At 48.8% G+C, this 18,180-nt stretch overlaps 6 protein-coding genes across 7 annotated transcripts; 5 read left to right on the top strand and 1 right to left on the bottom strand.

Annotated features, from left to right (window-relative positions):
* Positions 1–340: 340 nt before the first annotated feature.
* Positions 341–991, top strand: L3040_003147 (uncharacterized protein; the record flags this gene model as incomplete). Its single annotated transcript, XM_007293625.1, has 1 exon — positions 341–991. The coding sequence occupies one exon, from the start codon at positions 341–343 to the stop codon at positions 989–991; it is 651 nt and encodes a 216-aa protein (XP_007293687.1).
* Positions 992–1,999: 1,008 nt separating this feature from the next.
* L3040_003146 (uncharacterized protein) lies at positions 2,000–3,808 on the bottom strand (the record flags this gene model as incomplete). Its single annotated transcript, XM_007293624.2, has 2 exons — positions 2,000–2,104; positions 2,156–3,808. The coding sequence occupies 2 exons, from the start codon at positions 3,806–3,808 to the stop codon at positions 2,000–2,002; spliced, it is 1,758 nt and encodes a 585-aa protein (XP_007293686.2).
* A 971-nt stretch (positions 3,809–4,779) lies between these two features.
* Positions 4,780–5,746, top strand: L3040_003145 (uncharacterized protein; the record flags this gene model as incomplete). The annotated part of the gene is made up of 2 exons (XM_007293623.2): positions 4,780–4,800; positions 4,922–5,746. The coding sequence occupies 2 exons, from the start codon at positions 4,780–4,782 to the stop codon at positions 5,744–5,746; spliced, it is 846 nt and encodes a 281-aa protein (XP_007293685.2).
* A 1,770-nt stretch (positions 5,747–7,516) lies between these two features.
* On the top strand, positions 7,517–10,249 carry L3040_003144 (uncharacterized protein; the record flags this gene model as incomplete). The annotated part of the gene is made up of 2 exons (XM_007293622.2): positions 7,517–9,251; positions 9,300–10,249. 2 exons carry the CDS (start codon positions 7,517–7,519, stop codon positions 10,247–10,249), a joined length of 2,685 nt encoding a protein of 894 aa, XP_007293684.2.
* Positions 10,250–12,859: 2,610 nt separating this feature from the next.
* Positions 12,860–13,294, top strand: L3040_003143 (uncharacterized protein; the record flags this gene model as incomplete). The annotated part of the gene is made up of 1 exon (XM_007293621.1): positions 12,860–13,294. The coding sequence occupies one exon, from the start codon at positions 12,860–12,862 to the stop codon at positions 13,292–13,294; it is 435 nt and encodes a 144-aa protein (XP_007293683.1).
* Positions 13,295–15,474: 2,180 nt separating this feature from the next.
* Positions 15,475–16,725, top strand: L3040_003142 (uncharacterized protein; the record flags this gene model as incomplete). Of its 2 annotated transcripts, none has more annotated exons than XM_066154357.1 (4): positions 15,475–15,481; positions 15,671–15,915; positions 16,010–16,283; positions 16,349–16,725. In XM_066154357.1, the coding sequence occupies 4 exons, from the start codon at positions 15,475–15,477 to the stop codon at positions 16,723–16,725; spliced, it is 903 nt and encodes a 300-aa protein (XP_066012327.1). The 2 variants fall into 2 exon arrangements, with proteins under 2 accessions (XP_066012327.1, XP_066012328.1); XM_066154358.1 differs by having other exon boundaries at positions 15,668–15,915.
* Between the last annotated feature and the right edge of the window lie 1,455 nt (positions 16,726–18,180).

The following is an 18,180-nucleotide window of genomic DNA, read 5'->3' as shown; positions in this document are numbered from 1 at the left end:
ACTACTATTGTAGATTTTACCGCCATGACTCTTCCCATTTCTCCTACATAAGGGTGCAACCTTCGCGGAGAACCTCCCATCTCTTTCTTTCCTGCACAAGCACAAGCACAACCATCCATCACCACCTTCGAGCATCTTCAAGACTCAAAGGGTCCAAAGCACCACATCCATCCTCCTTCTACAGCATCAAGAACTTAGAAGATTATTAACAAGTCACCACTCCGCTTCACCAACGTCGTCTTTCGATACCCTCAAGCACCGAATCGTTGCTCTCTCTCCGCAACGACGACAAACATCTTCACACCTTCGTCCTTGCAAGAGACCCCCAAACACCAACAAAATGGCACCAACAAACCCCTCCACCGGTCCACCTCCAGCTCCAAACCTCGGATCCGGCAGCTTCGCCCCCGTCCACCCTCCCCCAGGTCGAGGCCCCCCGGGCACCCATCCCAGACCAGCCGTGGGCTTAGGAATGGGCGTGGCTGGTACCGCTGCCGCTTCGGCCTCAGCCCGAGCCCTGATGACCACCTACAACCCACCGGATGACGACGACTCTGAAGACGACATCCCCGACGAGGAACCCGCGTCTCTGATCACGCTCGAGATCAACACGCCGCTGCACATCCGGGGCGAGGGCAACCTGATCGCCATCGAGCCCAGCGTGACCGCCAACCGCATCGCCATGGGCATGGTGCAGGCGCTGCAGCAGATGCGGCTCGAGCACGGCTTCTCCATGACCGACGAAGAGGGCCGCCCGAGACCGATCACGATCAAGGTTACGGCAGGCACGGTGGTCGAGGGCTCGAAGAATCTGGTCGGCGAAAGAGCCGTCATGCAGAGAATTGCGCCGGAGCTGGCCACGAAGGGCAATCAGCAGGTCACGAGCTTGAATCTGGGACAGGCGCTGAAGAAGCGGGAGCGGGACCGGGGTAGGGCTGCGGACGAGGAGAGCGAGGTTGAGGAGCCGACCAAGCGTACGCGGAGGGGTTGAGCGACGGTTCCGTCCCATCTCAGCTCAGCTGTGCAGCATGCACGTGGAAGACGGGGAGATGGTGGTAATCTGGAGGAGTGTACATGGCTGGTGTTCCTTTAGGGAAAGGAACCAATCTTGCTTTTGCGTAGCATAAGCAGTTGGGAAAGCTGCTTCGCTGTGGACCTGTCAACATTAGATCAGCAGAACAACTTTGTCGGGGCGTTTCGCTCTACAGTACAGTCAGAACCACTGATTTCCACATTCTCAGTTTTAAATTTGTAACGTAACTTACTCTGCCTGCTATCTGCTATCGCAGGATGGAGATATGGGCAGCCAGCCCGGAAGACAATTGTCAAGGAGGCATGGTTCCGGTGATGGGGAAAAAGAGCCAAGTGGCAAATGACTAACTAATAAGCAGTCTCCGAGAAGCGCGTTTGAATATTCAACTTGAAGCTCGACATATCGAGAAGTGTGGTCTCAGTGGCTTTGCATACCTACTCACGCCTTCGTGCAGAGACTAGGTAGCTATGTACGTCTTTGGTGAAAAGACTTACTTGGCTGATGTTACCCAGCGAGGTCGCCATTTTCTGTAGGTAGCAAAATTACACAACAACGGCGAGAGGAGCCTGAAGGCAGTTTTGCGCTAGGAGGAGAATTTGGCAGTTTGGCACTGCCTGCCTGGTCAAACGACAATGTGCTGCAGTAAAGCCTGCTGCTGAGAAGTTATCTGCTCTAATGATTCGAGGCCCTGCCATTCAGCTGTGGACTTGGCTATCTTACACTATAAAACCGCACGCACAATGTGCTTTGCTCCCTTGATTGCATATGACAGACGAGGTGATATGCGCCCCCTGCCTCCCCCCCCCCCCCCCCCCGGCCCCCGCCCCTGCCCAGTCTTAACTCCAGATTACTCCTTCCTCAAGTCTTCATGTACTGAAAAGCCCTTCCTTCCTGAGGTACGCAACATCTCAACCCGGAAAAAAGACCTCGAGCGACCGCGCAGAATGGATCAAAAAAAGCCGTCGCTCATCGGTAATCAGAAGGTTTTAAATCGCTTCTATGCAGATCCTTCGCCCATTTTGGGAGCTTGCGATCACGCTCGAAGACGAAACCGCAATTGTTACACAGAGTCTGGCCGATGCATGTTAGCAGAATATTCTCTAAAGGATGGAAGACTCAAACCTTAGGGCCAAGCGGACCGTCCCGAATCCCCCAGACCGAAGTACCCCAGATCTGACAATGCCTACATCTCCATGACTGTCGCTCAAAGTCCGAGAGAGACCCACCCCCGCCGTAACTCTGCGCTCCAGCATCGGGGGTGCCTCTTCCTCCAGACCTCATCGGACTCAAACTTCTGAACCTCCGCTTCTTCTTGTTGCGCTCGCCTCTACCCATACGATCTTCGGATGGCTCGGGGTCGAGGTAACCTTTAGCCTCAGCTTGCGGGTTGCCTCCGATCATCATAGCTGTGGACGAGAATCGAGCTGTCTCGCGTCTCAATCTTCTAATCTGCCGCTCTCGGTCTCCTTCGCGCTTCTCCATCTCATCCTTGGACAGCATTTCGATTTTTGGTGCCCAGTCACCTGCCAGATGCTCGTTATCATATCTCCAGCCAGCCTCTGCTGCGTGAGCTGCTTCGTTGGGTATGTCAACACCAAATCCAACGACAAGACCTCCACTCTCGCAAGCGTCCTTCTTCAATCTCAGAACAGCTTCGTAGATGGCATGAGCCATGGCTGGAATCCACTCTGCGGGCAGACCAATATCAGCGCACGTTTGCTTGGCAAATATCTCGGCTGTTCCAGGGGGGTGCAACAGCGACCACTCAAACTTGTCCGTATAGAGCCACTCCGACAGGTTGATGTTCAAATTGATGATGCATCGATATGTGTCATCCGGGTTGAAGTCATCGGAATCTGGGGTTATAGGAGCCGCGGAAGCTGTGACGTCTTCCGGCTTTGGCTCTGTGTTTACTCTGTTTGGTTTGCTGTTACCATTTTGCAAAGGTATATCGTTTCCACTGGCTGGCGTTGATGAGGCCTCTGTTGAAATAAGGGCTGGCTTTATGGTCGTCTCAACGATGCCGTCCTCATTGGCCGTCTCCTGGGTGTGGAAGAGGGGGTGCAGAGCAACACCAGCATATTCCTCTAGCTGTGTCCGGATTTGTTTGCTGATATCAGCTGCCGTGTTGGCACGATTGGGAAGATCAAGATCCTGCACCAGAGTTTGAGCAAACTGATCTGTCGTAATCAAGGTCTCGTGCAGATTCCACAGGAAGATATCCTTCAGGCGATACGGTACCGTCATCTCTTGTGACTTGTATTCTGGGTTGTTAAGATTGATGTTCGTGCCGTACGGAATGTTTACCGGAGGTGGAAGGGCAGAAGGAGGAATGAACGCGGGGATGTCAAGGTCGATTCGGATGGGGATCAGAGTCAACGGCAGAGAAGCTTGGGCGTAGTTCTGTAGGTCCGACCTCGCGTTCCGCATCTTTCCCATCCATTCTCTCCATACACCTTGGACCTCGACCGGTTCTGAGGCTACCTTTCCAACCTTGTCGCCAATGTCCTGTTTCGCCGCGGCCAGATCTTCCTTTCGTATGCTCCTCAAGCCAGTCGGTCTTCTCCTGCTATCATCATCGTCGTCATCATCATAATCATAGCCGTCCTCGGCATAGTTGATCGCCGTCGTTCCTCTCTTGGTTGTTCTTGATAAGGGTGCCGCGAGAGCTGTCGCAGGTTGAATTACCGGGGTGAGAAGTGAATTGGCATAGGTGCGCAATCGAGGGGCATAGCTAGAGATGAAGGCCTGCGGATCCGCATCAGGCTGCTTCATGATGGCCAGGGAGGCTCAATTTCCTCAGTCGAGAAGTTTGGATCCAGGGACTGCTGAGATGCACAGGGAGGCGCGACGCGCGGGGAGCGTCTGGCGCTGGCGCGATGCTCAGAAACGCTTTTCGAAAAGGGCAAAAAAGCGCGATCGCACCAAGAAGCTTTGCACACATAGGGCAATCGATTCGAAGTCCTGGTGTTGTTGTTGAGAGTTTGAAAGACGTACCTCGTCTCTTGGATTGGCTGGCATGGTTGTGAGGCCGGCGCGCTCTCGTCACGAAGATTTAGCCATCTACGCTAGAGCTTCTTAGTGACCCCGAGGTTTTACCGAGCCTTCCACTCGAGGCAACTTTTTTTTTCTTTTTTTTTTTGGAATTCCTTCCTTGACTATTTTCCAAATACTCGCTGGTGCGAACAACAATTCTTTTTTCACAAAGTACAAGGCATATCTTCTTTCACGCGATCTTTCAATAGCTCTCGGACGATGGACTTGGCATGTGCCATAGTCACACACATTGCGATAATGACTACGGTAGCTCTAGACTCTATTCTTCAAGACCTAGTTAAGGCGGACCTACTCAAGGCTCCACACTCCATTTTTTAGGACCTAATATGATGGCGTATATCTAATTTTTCTACTCTCTATGTCACCACTGCATAGCGTATGGGCTAATGATCGTGCCTGTCCTTAAGAATATTTTTCTTAATTCCAAACTGTTCCTTACTTCCCTGATTATGTTCAGATCAGTCGTCAATTCGATCTCAGCTGGTCTGAACCTCAAGAGAAACTCGAGAAGTCTCAAGCATTATTATTTCTTCCTAATCGACAACATCTTTACTTAGGCCCACGGCTCGATGTCTGATCATCATTGCTCCCAGTGCCCGGCCAAAGCGCTCCCGCCTACACATTGCTGTCTCATAAAATTATTCTTCGAAAAGTTCCCCGACGATTTAAAACTTATCATCATTAGGCGTATGATCACCCCCCAGAAAGTGGTACGTGCCGACACGCGTTTCTTTCAGTATATCGAGACTCGGCTTTGAACAGATGCCCTGGGAGCCGGGATGTCGCTTCTAAGCTGTGGGCATCTTTGACAGGGCAATGCTAACTTCCTAGTGCGAGAATCATATCATCGATGAGTGCTGGGAACCGTGGTTATGCAAAGATGGATCGCATCAAGCCACAAAAGAAGGCACCGCGGAGTACTCCGTCGTCCATCTACCATGCCCGGCTCTCACATTCATAAGCCCTTTCATCCACGATGAAGGCTATTTACAGTTCTTCCGGAACCATACCTTTGTCTTCGATGCCTTAAGCGAGAAGTCAAGGCAAGAATTGACACTACGTCTCACTCAAGAAAGATTCACAATCGAAGGAGATGGGTCAATTAGCGACCAATCCAGGGTTCTCTACAGCTACACATACCCCGTCGCGTCGCGCCTCCTCGACACCATTGACCACCCCGAATGGACAGGCATAGGCTCGGAGCAGTTCCAGCAGGAATGCGATGATCCTGAGGCATACCAACAAGTCGATAAGTACCGCCACCAAATAAGAAGCATCGTCTTCCGCGGCGCAGGCCCAAAGGAGTGGTCGTTTCTAGACTGGAATAGTGTTGACTGGACGCGACCTTTGAAAGTCGACTGGAAATCGCTGCCAAGTCTCGAGCACCTTGTCTTGGACCTCAGAATCTGCACGCTCCTGATGGATACATCCTCTCCAGAGGACCTCAAAAAGACGGCGAACGTGAACATCCGAGAGGGCGCAATGAGAATGCAAGGGCTGAACTTGAAGTCTTTGATCATCTACGGTCTCTGCAGCAAGCTTCTCTGCAGTGAAGATCCGAGTTACATGCCGATGATCAAGGAAATGTTTGGAAAGACTGTGCGTGTTGGCGGCAAGCTGGAGCTTAGAGATCCAGAGACACATACGGGCTGGTAGGGAGACTATGGACGCCGATAGTCTCCCTCCTTCCCATTCTCTCACGCCCTGAAGAGATACCCTAGGACGGGCAGAGAGAGCATTGCGCCCATAGCTGCTGCAATGTTGCGAGTAGTCTTGTATTGACTTTTGGAGGGGGTTGTTCAGGTATAGAGAGGCTGAAAACGGGTCTGAGTCTGAGTGTCACTGTTGAAGTTTGTAACGGTAGCAGATTGTTAGAACTGCGCAAATGACTAAGCGCGAGAGATTGAAGTTCTCTTTTTGTCGCCAGATGTACTCTGGATGAACAATTCTGCTTTGCTCTACCGGTACCCTACTCGCTATCATGATGTCAGTGGATTTCAGGGCTGATCCCCGGCACGCGTGGATGGGATGAGCATGGGCATGGGATGTAATGCAATGCAGATCGAATATCGGCTAAGTTTAAAAAATGGTGTCGGAGGGAGCTAAAGGGTCTCCCAGATTTACGTAGTAATACCGTAATAGTACGTACCAGCTGCGATATACTACCTTGTTGTGTTACCTAGTTGATAGTTTACGACTAGTAGTGGTACTACCTACGTAGTAGTAGTAGTTGGACGTAGTAGTTTTACTAGTTGTAGTTGTACGTAGTACTACGTAATTGGTACGGCGCATAGTAGTATTTTTCTGAAGCTTGAAGTCAAATGGACTTTTACAAAAGCAAAACGAAAGTCCGAACGAAGAAGTACTGTACTACTCTCTGTACATGCTCGTACTACAAATAGATACATACCTTACCTCAGGTACATACTACTACGTTTAGACGAGAGAAGAATCTATCTACCTTTTTGCTGTTTCAACGCTGGGACGATTTTGTTTACTTGCCAGAGCTCCGTACTCTTCTTTGTTGTCACGTCCGAGACCTGCTTGCCCAGTGCCCATCGGAACTGTATACGGAGGCCGGGCGTACCTTAGCGAGAAGTGTATATTGCTCCCAGCAAAGCCAAAAGAAATGCAAATCAAAGCGTGCAGCAGCGTACCTGTTGTAGGTACCTAGTAACTGCGTCTTGCTTCTCGATGCTTCTCAAAATGAAACCTTCTCTTTCTCTTCATCTGCCCTCCTGCGCGACCGCGATCGGTACGGTAGCCCAACCTGGCGTCGACCGAGTCCCTAATTACCCTCATCGTCTCATCGTCTCATCGTCTCATCGTCTCATCGTCTCATCGTCTCTCCCCTTCCCTCCCCTTTGCACGTCCCTTGGCCATCAGTCTATTTCAGGAGAACTTTCTCCCGTCGGCTACCTGCATACGACTACCTACAGTATCTATTTCTATCCCACCGCCATGGGCCATCGATGCTGACAAGAGGATTCGCGCAGTCCTGACTTAGTACCCAGTCACTTTCCTCCTACGGTCCACCTACCTACCTCATAGAGCTAGAGCTGAAGATACCGACCCATACCATCCCCCATCAACCAATCCCCCACGGTCGGTCGGTGCGCTCCACCTGAATCCTCCCGTTTTGCCTGCCGGTGGTTTCGGAAGGCCAGTCAGTGTGCATCCATCCACCGAGCTGCGCTGCACTACGCTGCGCTGCTCAGCCTCCTCCATACCATACTGGTCGCATACCTACTGCATACCCGCAAAAAAACCAAAGCCAAAAAACACACCGCCCCAGAAACCCGCAGCGCCGGTGCTCGGGAAATACTTACTGTGTTTGGTGGCGACCAGATTCCGATTCGGCCTAAGCGCAATAGCTGGCTGGCTAGCTGGCTAACTACATACATACTTCTCCCGTCTGGGGCAGTCATGGACGGCTACATCACCCCTCCCCCAATACCCCATCGCACCCGCCTGCAGGCCAGACGCAAGTCACCCCAGGCTGCTAACCGTGTGAAAATACAACCTGCCTCGCCGGAAGTCATATCGTCCTTGATCACGTCGCTTTCCATCATATCATCCCCGGCGAGTCAACTGTTCGAAAATGCCCCTGACGCGTCGACGGCTGCCCTAGCTGGAACGAACGGCAAATTTCATACATTTGGACAGACAGGATCTAGCAATGGGCCGAGATCATCAGGTGGAAGCTTTGGGATAGATTACGGCGCGTTCGAGCAACCTTCCCTGCGCAATCTGACTGCACAAGACATGGAAGAAGACCTGGACGAGCTTGCAGCCCCGACTCCTGTCGTCCGTACTTCCAAACCACCCTCTGGCTTCTCCCCGCTCACTGCACCGTCGCCAGTGGATCCGAACCCCTTCAAGACATTTCTGCGAGGTGGCTCAAGACCATCGTCCAAAGGATCGATTGCATCGAAAGATGACACCAGCAGCATAGGTAATTTATCCATCGAACCAGGTCAGACGCCAGTCCACGAACTTCGAAGGAAGTCGTCCGGTGAAAGCTGGGGGAAAAAACAAGGTCGGAATCAGCGCGGCTTAATGTATATGAGTTCCAAGGAAAGATTACGGGAAAGGGAGCAGGAGAAGAAGAGGACGAACGGGCCAACGGGAGGGAGTGGGACAGGTCTCGGCGTAACCCTGCCAGAGTTCAACGGCGACTCGTTCATGGCTGAGAACGTCATTGGAGAAGAACCTGAAGAGACACCGAACAAGGAGGACAGAGCAGCTCCGTTGCGCGACTCAAGTCCAGCCATGGGCGGAGGGGGCGGTGGAATTGACTCGGGGCGGCTCATACCTTCACGGGACTCCTCTTTGCGGAAGCCAGCTTCAGCCAAGAAAAAACGTTCAACTCGGCGGTTGAGCCGACGACATAAGGAGAGCAAAAACAACACCATTGAGGAGCTAGACGAACAACAGCAGGATCGCAAGCGCGAACGAAGCAATCGAGACTCAAAGGCCAGTGAAGCGACATCCAAGATGACTGAAGCTTTGGACAGTCTGGAAATGCCGCGCTCCGCTACAAACAAGCATCATTCTGATGGTTCCAGGGATTGTTTGAGCGTACCAGAAAATGTTGAAGGAGTGGCTCCCGCACCAACTGTGAATCAACGAAAACCCAGACAAAGTCCTGAACACGGTACCCGATCATCAAGCCAGAATGGGCGATCCGGAAAGGAGCACCCTGAACCTCCGGATCCGGAGAAGCTCAAGCGAAGCAGCTTGCGGCTTAAGAGGTTATCTACACCCCTCACTCCTCGGTCGGAAAAAGAATCCAGGGCCAGTAGTTACTTTTCGAAGGCTGGCCCGCCCGAGCCATTCAAGCCGCAAGCATCAGCGGACGATCGACCAAATAGTGCTGATTCTATCGATGATGCTGTGGACGCATACCTCTGCTCTCCAAGGTTAACACAGAAGATTCGACATCCGCAGACTGGTAGAACCATCTCCTTCTCCGAGGTTGGCGACTCGGAGGGATTCGCTGTCTTTTGTTGTGTCGGCATGGGCTTGACAAGATACATCACGGCTTTCTATGACGAGCTTGCCTTGACTCTTAAATTACGTCTGATCACTCCAGATCGCCCAGGTGTTGGAGATAGCGAGCCATATAACGATGGAACAGCAACGCCACTCAGCTGGCCTGGTATGCCTCATCCTCCTAAATTACATGTGCCGAATTAATCATTATTAGACGATGTTTACGCAATATGTCAATCGCTAAAAATTACCAAATTCTCGATACTGGCTCACTCCGCAGGTGCGATCTACGCCCTTGCGACAGCGCTTCGGATGCCTCAGCATATCCGTGGTCGGATTCATCTTCTTGCTCCATGGATCCCACCGTCTCAACTGAGCGTCTTTGGAGCCCAAGTAGCTTCACCACCAGCGAATTCTATTCCAGCTTCGCAGCGTCTTTTGCGTGCCCTCCCCACTCCATTTCTCAAGGCTGCGAACTCAAGTTTTATGAATGCAACGAGTAGTTCAATAACAAGTAGCCTGCCCAAGCAGAAGCGTAACAAGCGCAAGTCAACTAGTCGTGATGCCCCTGCAACTTTAGGCCGAAATCCAGTCGCCCTAGGACTAGACAAAGAGATTCATGGCAGACATTCGACGATTTATCCAGATCCCTCCGAGCCAGGAGCCTTGAAGCGAGCAGCTATGGACCCGACAGATCAAAACCATGAAGATGCCATGATAGCCGCGGCAGCGAACACGCTTGCAGACAAGAAACGCCAAATGGCCTACGACGCGAGACTTACGCACGCAATTTGGGACTTGGCTACTTCTGGAGCTAATCCCGCAGTTGACCTCCTGGTCTGCTTGGAGCGCCGTCATACGATTGGCTTCAGATATGTTGATATTACCCGAGCAGTGGTCATCCATCACGGCAGCAAAGATACGAGAGTGCCGGTAGAGAATGTCAGGTGGTTGGGGAAGACGATGAAAAAGTGCGAAGTAAGGGTGCTCGAGGGAGAAGGACACGGACTCATGGCTTCGGCGGCTGTAATGGGAGGGGTATTGATGGAGATTGCCAGAGAGTGGGACGATTGGGTGAAAGTCTCGAATGCGGCAGGTAATGGGAAGGTTGAGAGTCGGGCCAGGACTTTGAAGGAGAAGGCTAGCGCTGGAGCCTTCAGATGAGCAAGCAGCCTAAGGAAAATGGGACGGCGAGAGGTAACATGCGCCTTGAGCTTTGGCGTTGGGGGGGGGGGGGGGGCTTCAAAATGGAAGGCGGGCCGGGTGCTGCTCGCTGATCCATGTTTTGTAAAATTAATGAGCTTTCGAGAGCGAGGGCTTATCTGTACGATAGGGCCCGCACGCGATGCAGCAACAGCTTTAGCATGCTGCTGTTACGATAATAATAGCTGGTTTCATATACTCCAACCCAGAGGATTTTTCAAGGCCAGGGGAAGAGGGAGGGGAGGGGACTTGCCTTGATTGCTTACAGCGCGATCGAAACATTCACCAACTCATACTTGTATCGTCTCCATCACCGTCCCCCTTTTTATCCGACCGATCCCTTGCAAAACAAACTTATTCCGAAGATTGCAAGCACATGGAGACGGCAGTGGGTACGAAATAGGATAAAATAGGTGATCAGCTGTACTTCTTGGCGTTGACAAACTTTAGGGCCTGCACGCAAAGCTGAGTGCAAGCGTAAAAGGATTATACAAGAACGCTTTGCTGCAAGCCTAATTATTAAAGATGACGATGCAATGCTTATTCCAATTCTCGATTCGGAAAAGATTTGGTAGTTGCAACAACCAGCGTCAAATTTTGCGGCCTTGTAAAAAAAGGTGTTCCTCGACCAACTCTCTCTCAACCTGAACCTTTTCTCGGTAACGATGATTTAATAATTACAATTGATACTGTCAAAGAACCTTCTTCTAAAGAAAGATATTTTTCTTTTTCCTGATACGTAGTAGATGGCTTTAATTCTAATAATAGTAGAGATTCAAACGATTCGTTGCGGAAGGTAAAAGACGAGTCAGATTCTGATAAACATAGTGATCGATGGTCAGATGTTTCATCGGATAATACGATTTTGGATGTTTCGGAAAAAAGTATACTCGTAGATCAATTATTCAAGTAAATATTTTTTTGGTTATAGTACTAGTAATTGCTATCGTATAAAATAATTTCCAGTATACTAGAAAAATCCGCATTCGCTTCCGATCCGCAATCACTTATGCCGACTTAAGACTTAAAGGATGTAAGGAGGCCCACCTAAGCGAGCCGACGATTAAGTACCGGTGGTAGTATATTTTGATAACTTGGCATGCCAAAACTCCTCGTCCCGTCTCTTTTCCAAAGCCAAGAGAGGCTGTGCCTTGCGCTATACCCAAATTCGGTCTTATGTAGAGTGACATTGGCAGAATTCCAAATTCCAAATTCCACTCAGGGCGACTGCTGTGGGTTGGGAACTGGACTCGCGAAGAGATACGAAGTACGAACTTGTACTTCTAATTTAAGATTTTAGATTTGAAGAGACGGATCGTTAGACCTCTGCATGGTATGGTCTGGGATACTATAGGAACAAAGTATGATATCTATGTAATTGGATTGCATCTTTCATACTTAGTCCGATTGCATCGGATAAAACGTACGAGGTAGTAGATAGGTAGAAGGCAAGTACTAAGTACTATCCTCCCCCATGAATACATGTCGGATCTAGTCTAGGCCTATAAATCATAGAGCGGTGGTTTTTGAATGGCTCAAAGCCCTGTCAACTTCATTATACAGACTAAAAACTGACTTAAATATACTTTTCAAGGCTGGATTCTTATACGTAGTAAGTTGATTATTAGTTTAAGCTCTGGTAAGATAATACCTTGCGAAATGATACTTTCGACATGTATTTATAGAAGGGGATAGTACCTAGACTTCTAGACTCTTATAGTAAAGGGGCGGTGTACGTAATATGTTTGTTTCACTTGAGATTCCGTTTCACTTGGCCCTCTTTGAATCGAAAATCATTCTAAATATATCTGTAATTAAAATATTCCTATTTACGCTTAGCTAGCCATGGCTAGTATATCCTGGAATCACTGGTATATAAGAAAAAAAGAATTGCTCTCCGTAAGGCTGGCCTGGCTGATCTCTGAATATCCATTTATATTTATGCACGTTGGCTATACATCGTTACTAGAACTTCCGTTCTGGATTGCTATCAAGTAGGGTTTTAACAGAGCGGAAGACGTGGACGCACATACCACGGTACAGGCCTAAGTATTACCCCTCGAGGGTGCCTCAAAAGTTTAGTTTACACTTTAAACCCCCTGGTTACCCTACCCTCGAAGGGTAATACTACGTAGTAGTACTACGTCGCAGGCGTAAGTATTACCCCTCGAGGGTAAGGAAAACAGGGGGTTTAAAGTGGAAACTAAACTTTTAAGGCACCCTCGAGGGGTAATACTTAGGCCTGTACCGTGGTACTACCGTACTACGTACGTAGTACTACGTACTTACGCCTGGGACGAAGTATATCCTTTACAGTACAGTAAGATTGAAAGGATGTAAGGAGGCCCACCTAAGCGAGCCGACGTTTTCGTAATGCTCGTACTTTTGATACTAGCGATAAAAAGTATATATACGAAATTGCCGAGCCACTTCGCAGTCACAACTATATAAGATGAGCCATTCCTCTTCGTACTTTCATTCTTATCCTACAGTCTCATCACAGTGCTTTACAATCTTCTCAGAAGCTCAATTCGTCAAAACGATCGATCACTTCTATCTACCAATTCCATCATGCGTTTCAATAACAACCTCTTCTTGCTCGCCTCCTTCCTCGGCGCCGCAACCGCTTTCCGTCGAACTTGCAGGCCCGACCTCACTGGCGATGTCCGAGGCACCGGCTTTTATACCAAGACAGCAACCGACCTTGATCGGGATGTCGCGACTGACTTTTGCACCACTGTACCAGAGCTGCGAGTCATGAACCCCGAATTCCCTTCCAAAGCAGGAGACATTTTCAGAGTTCCTTGCAAAATTCGAAAGCGCGATTGCTCTAGGATTCCGACCAATGAAAATGGATACTATACGGTCGTCGAAGGCGACTACCTATCAGATATTTCGATAGACTTCTGCACAGATACCCGCAATCTTGCAAAATTAAATCCCGACCTTGCCAATACGAACCTCGCCCCTGGCATGGTCCTCGAAGTTCCTTGCCCTTTCAACTAGCTACAATAAAGGCCTCATCCGCTCGCTCGCTTTGCCTACTGCGGGGCTATGATAGGCATAGGATCGGCGCCGGAATGTTGTTGTTATTGTTGTATTTATCAACGTTGGGCGGGTACCCAAAACGCCACTCTTGGACCCTGGGGACCTCTTATAGGGTGCGGCGACGTGATAAGTAGAGGAATTATATATAAAGTCGAACACTACATAAAACCCTTTTAAAAGCAATTCATAGTGCTCTGCGTCGAGTTTTCTCTTGATAACTATCGAATGCGTGTGGTCCTACGGGCGGCCTCGATCCGTTTAATAAAACATCGTTTTCCTTCGTCGTGGAGCTAAAAAGGCTCGCGTTCGTAGCCCTTAGATAGAGCCGGTGTGTTTGCAAAACGCTCTTTCGAAGGCGCAATACCGTGTTTTAGATCAGTCGAACTAAGCCCTTCCCATCTCTTACACCCGTTCCCCTTTTATCGCAAATCATCTTGGTCTTTTCAGTCGGTATGACCGTCAGGTATATATGACGACCTTAAGCGGTTACCTGAAGGAACTCACGGGAGCGCGGGGGGTTCACATGGGAGCTTCAGGAAGACCTCAAAGTAATAACTTAGAATCAACAACTACCGAGTGTAGAGGATGAAGGAAGCTGAGGTTTATATACACGAAGGTAGGAAGCGCCAAGGACTCGCGAACCATGGCTCATGGGTCAAAAGAGGGGAACGAGAGAATAAGAGAGAATACGAGAGAATGCAAGGGAAAAGGAAAAAGGAAGGAGGTAACTTGGCGCATGTGGGGATACGCCCAGGAGACCTGGCGTGTCGTCACAGTGTAGATCGTAGTCGGCGTGGTGTTCGAGAAGAGGGAGGAGGGAGGTTCGGAACCGTCGGTAATGGAAGATCTCCTCGAAAAGACGTCGCATATCGATTATTCAATTTCGGCTCTCCAAACACTCCATCTCTCTACCGCAAGAAAAAGAGAGAAAGAGAGCTGAAGGTTCGTAAGAGGCACCTCGTACAGGTAAAGAATCGTAGCCCCCTATTGGCGACGTATTAGATTGTGGGTTGGACTCTTTTCTAGAGCTGAGATCTATTGGGCAGTTGGACCGCTCCTCTTATCTTTTTTGATAATAGCGTTGAGCTCAATGTACGTAGTATTTCGAAGAGAAAGAGGGAGGTTAGTGGATAGAAACTAAGTCTCTCTTTATTACAAGATATTAAGGACTTGATTATTGATAAAATAAAAACATAATATCGATAAATCGATTCTCAAAGTGATGTGTCTTTATCTATATGGAATTTCGATAACTATTATTGCTAGTACTTATCTAGTAATAATACTAGGTCATAGGAGGAAGCTTTTGATGAGTGTGGTTATGGTTGATTGACTTGTATTTTCTAGAACTAGGAATTGGGGCGAGGTTGTAGCTCTTCTTCCACTTTACTTAGCAACACACCACTTCAATAGTGCAGGGGGAGAGCTTGTGTGTAAAGAGGGTGATATTTCCAAGTTCTCCTTGGTGGGAGAAGTCTATGTACGTACGGTACCTTAGTATGTACCGGTACTCCCTTAGCGCGCACGTGCGCTTAAGAGGCCTAGTAGCCTCAGGCCATCACAACACCCCTCTGTCGAGGCGTCAAAAAGCTCTCGGCAGCACCCAATTATCCACGGTACAGGCCTAAGTACTACAGTACCGGTAGATGCGACAAGATGTGTGTTTACAGAGGTACTAGTAGTACGTTCCGGGAGCGGAGGCACGGCTACATAGGACCCACTTGGCTTCGGGAAGTGATTTTCGCGGGTCCCGGTGGGGAGGCGGTGGGGGCTTCTGGGCTGTGGGCTGTGGCTAATGTGCGTTGAAGTGTGTGTCCCTTTAATCAAAGGACCGAAGAAATCCCTTCGAAACCCCTTCGTATCGTCGAGATCACCCTTCTTGCGACCAACTGTTTTCTTTCCTTTTCGGATAACTCTTGGGTTGAGAGTGATCTCCAGGATTGACGAGAATATCTTATCAACGCCCGACAAAACAACCAAATACGAGCCCGAACTACCTATCCTGGGAACCGATAGAGCTGCTCGCTGGTCACCAGGAGAAGAGGAGGAGCAGATCGTCAACACCATCAACTTTTTAATCGTATTGATTCGGGAAGCGGCATCCTAGGCCCAGGTTCAGGCTGCGAAAAGCTGACCAGATGCGTCGTGAGTCCTTGACAGATTTCTTGCTTGGTCAACCCCGCTGGCGATACATATCCCTCTATCTGTCGCTCAAATTCCCACCCCGCTCTAATTCATCAATCCCCCATCATCGCGAATTTGTTTTTCTCCCCAACTCTTCAAGACTCCGAGCTTCCATCCAGGACTAACATTACTACTACTTTTTCGAAGCAGTTCAAAGCACTCCCATTTTCGCGCGGCAGCCCCCTAGCAAGAGCACCATGCCGTCCATGCGCCGCATCAAGGTCTTCGGCCTCGTCGTCCTGGCCTTTGTGGTCACAATCCTATTCTTCACTAAAGGAGCGCGGGACGGGGGTGATATGGGGAATATGGGGGACTTTTACCAGAAGACGAAGATTGCAATGGAGAGGGCGCCGATTGGAGGTGGGTCGACGATGGCCGGGGCCGTCAGTAAAGAGGTAGGCTTCCCATCACATTTCATTCTTTGGGGCCCTCTGAGGCGTGATACGGCGTGAGGTTGAAATGGGACCTTCTGCTGATGGTAGGAAATAGGACGGGGAGGTTGCGAGGGCCATGAGTGAGAGGCTGAAGGAGGCCGCGCAGGTGGCTAAGGACAACGCGAATGCCAAATCCCCGAAGCCGGATGCGCCGAGCAAGATTGTCGGCGTGGGCAGCGCAGCAGACGGCGCGGGGAAGGGCGTCGCGGGCAGGAAGAAGTATGCTGTAGGAGGCGAGGAGGCGCAGGAGCCTATCCAGGAGGAGAAGCCGACCCAGCAAGAGCAGGAGGTGCAGGCGGAGCTGAACAGTATCTTGAGGAAGTCGCCGAGTAAGTCCTTCCGCTACTTCCGGGTTGGACTGGCGTGGTGGATTTTGCTGATGGGCGGAATGCAGTAATCATCTTTTCGAAATCATTCTGTCCGCACTCGAAACGCGCCAAAACTATCCTCCTGGAGAAGTACCTCATCGAACCCCAGCCCTACGTGGTAGAGCTCAATCAGCACGACCTCGGCCCGCAGCTCCAAGCCAAGCTCGCGGAGCTTACAGGCAGGAAGACGGTACCGAATGTGTTGATCAACGGGGTATCGATTGGAGGCGGAGACGAGGTTGCGGAGTTGGACTCGGGTGGGACCTTAATTGACAGGGTGAGGGACCTTGGGGGGAAGAGGATGGCGGAGGTGAAGATCAGGCCGATTGGGGACAGTAAGGAGGACGAGAAGCAGGTGGAAAAGACGGAGGAGAAGGTGAATGGGCATGGCTTGAGAAGATGATATACCTCTGTCTGGAAACCTTGCGAGATGGGATAAGTGTATGAAGCAAGAGGTGGTGGGCGCAACATTTTGTGGGGCGTTTGGGACCTGGATAGGATCGCATGCACTTGCGAAGGCGTTCTAATTTTCTTCTCTCTTTTTTCGTTTTTCTTTGGCTGGAAGTGAGTGCGTTACTTGTTAATGTGTATGTTGGCTGGATGGTTGGTTGCTGGGAACGGAATACCAATCGCGGCCTGTATCTGCACTATTGAATAGACAGTGGTTATCCGAGATGGAGGAATCGATCGATTGTTAGTGAAAGGAGGGTTCGTCGTTTCTCAATATTCCAGTTCTTGGTTTCGACGAGGTGGGGAGGGGGGGGCGGGAGGGGGGCATGCATTGTTATCTGATCATTCTGCTAGATACATGTAGGCGTATGCATATCTATTGACCATATTCTGATCTCTGGATAGCTAGATGTGTAATAGTCAGTGCACTGACTTTGTGACCTGCGGGCTCTCGGTCACAGTCAGGACAAGCAAGTGTCCCATTTCAATTATTTCAACTTGTATTAGAAATAACTTAATAACGAATAAAGCTATGATATTAAAAATTTAATACTTTTAAAGAGCTCGATTCCGCCGATTGATGCATTCAATTTTATCAATATAGCTCTTTTTATTATCAAGTAATTTAAGTTGCAAATCGTAAAAAAAAAAAAGGTTTTTGATTCTTTATCGAAAAGAATCGAAAATCGCGATTTGTATTAAGAATAAGTCAATAACAAAAAAAGATACAACAATAAAAATTAGATATACGAATCGAGATAAGTGAATTATACTTTACCTATAAAATATATTATATATTTTTCATTATCAAGATAAGTAAAATAATATTTATTACGCAAAATTACAATTGTAACAGCGAAAAAAGCTCGGACAATTTAGCGAAAATTCAAGAACATCAACTTTTCGACTATATTTGTAACTTAAATAAAATAATAATTATAAAAGTTATAATAATGAAAAACAAATGGTACGAGTCCACTTGATTAAGAGTTTTTTAAATATCAAACTTTTATATTAAAACTCAATTCAAAAGACGATTAATGTTGAAAAATATAAAAATTTTAATACAAAATATTTGATTTTCAATCAAATTCAATCGATAATCAAACATTATTTATTCTATTAATTATTAAATTGTTAATAAAAAGATTTTATACTTGGTTAGACTTTTAAAGATCTCGATTACGCCGATCTATGCATCTAGTTTTGAATATTATAGCAATATTCGTTGCTAAGTTATTTCTAATACAAGTTGAAATAATTGAAATGGGACACTTGCTTGACCTGGGACACTTGCTTGTCCTGACTGTGACCGAGAGCCCGCAGGTTCACAAAGTCAGTGCACTGACTATTATTTACTTGTTTACATACACACATAGGTACATACTACCGCTGCTGCTTACCCTGA

This window comes from Drepanopeziza brunnea (genome assembly GCF_022702325.1).
Source record: "Drepanopeziza brunnea f. sp. 'multigermtubi' strain 214-2 chromosome Unknown ctg4, whole genome shotgun sequence".
Classification (NCBI taxonomy): domain Eukaryota; kingdom Fungi; phylum Ascomycota; class Leotiomycetes; order Helotiales; family Drepanopezizaceae; genus Drepanopeziza; species Drepanopeziza brunnea.
Note: the sequence above shows the minus strand (reverse complement) of the source record. Positions and strands in the feature narration are given on the sequence as shown.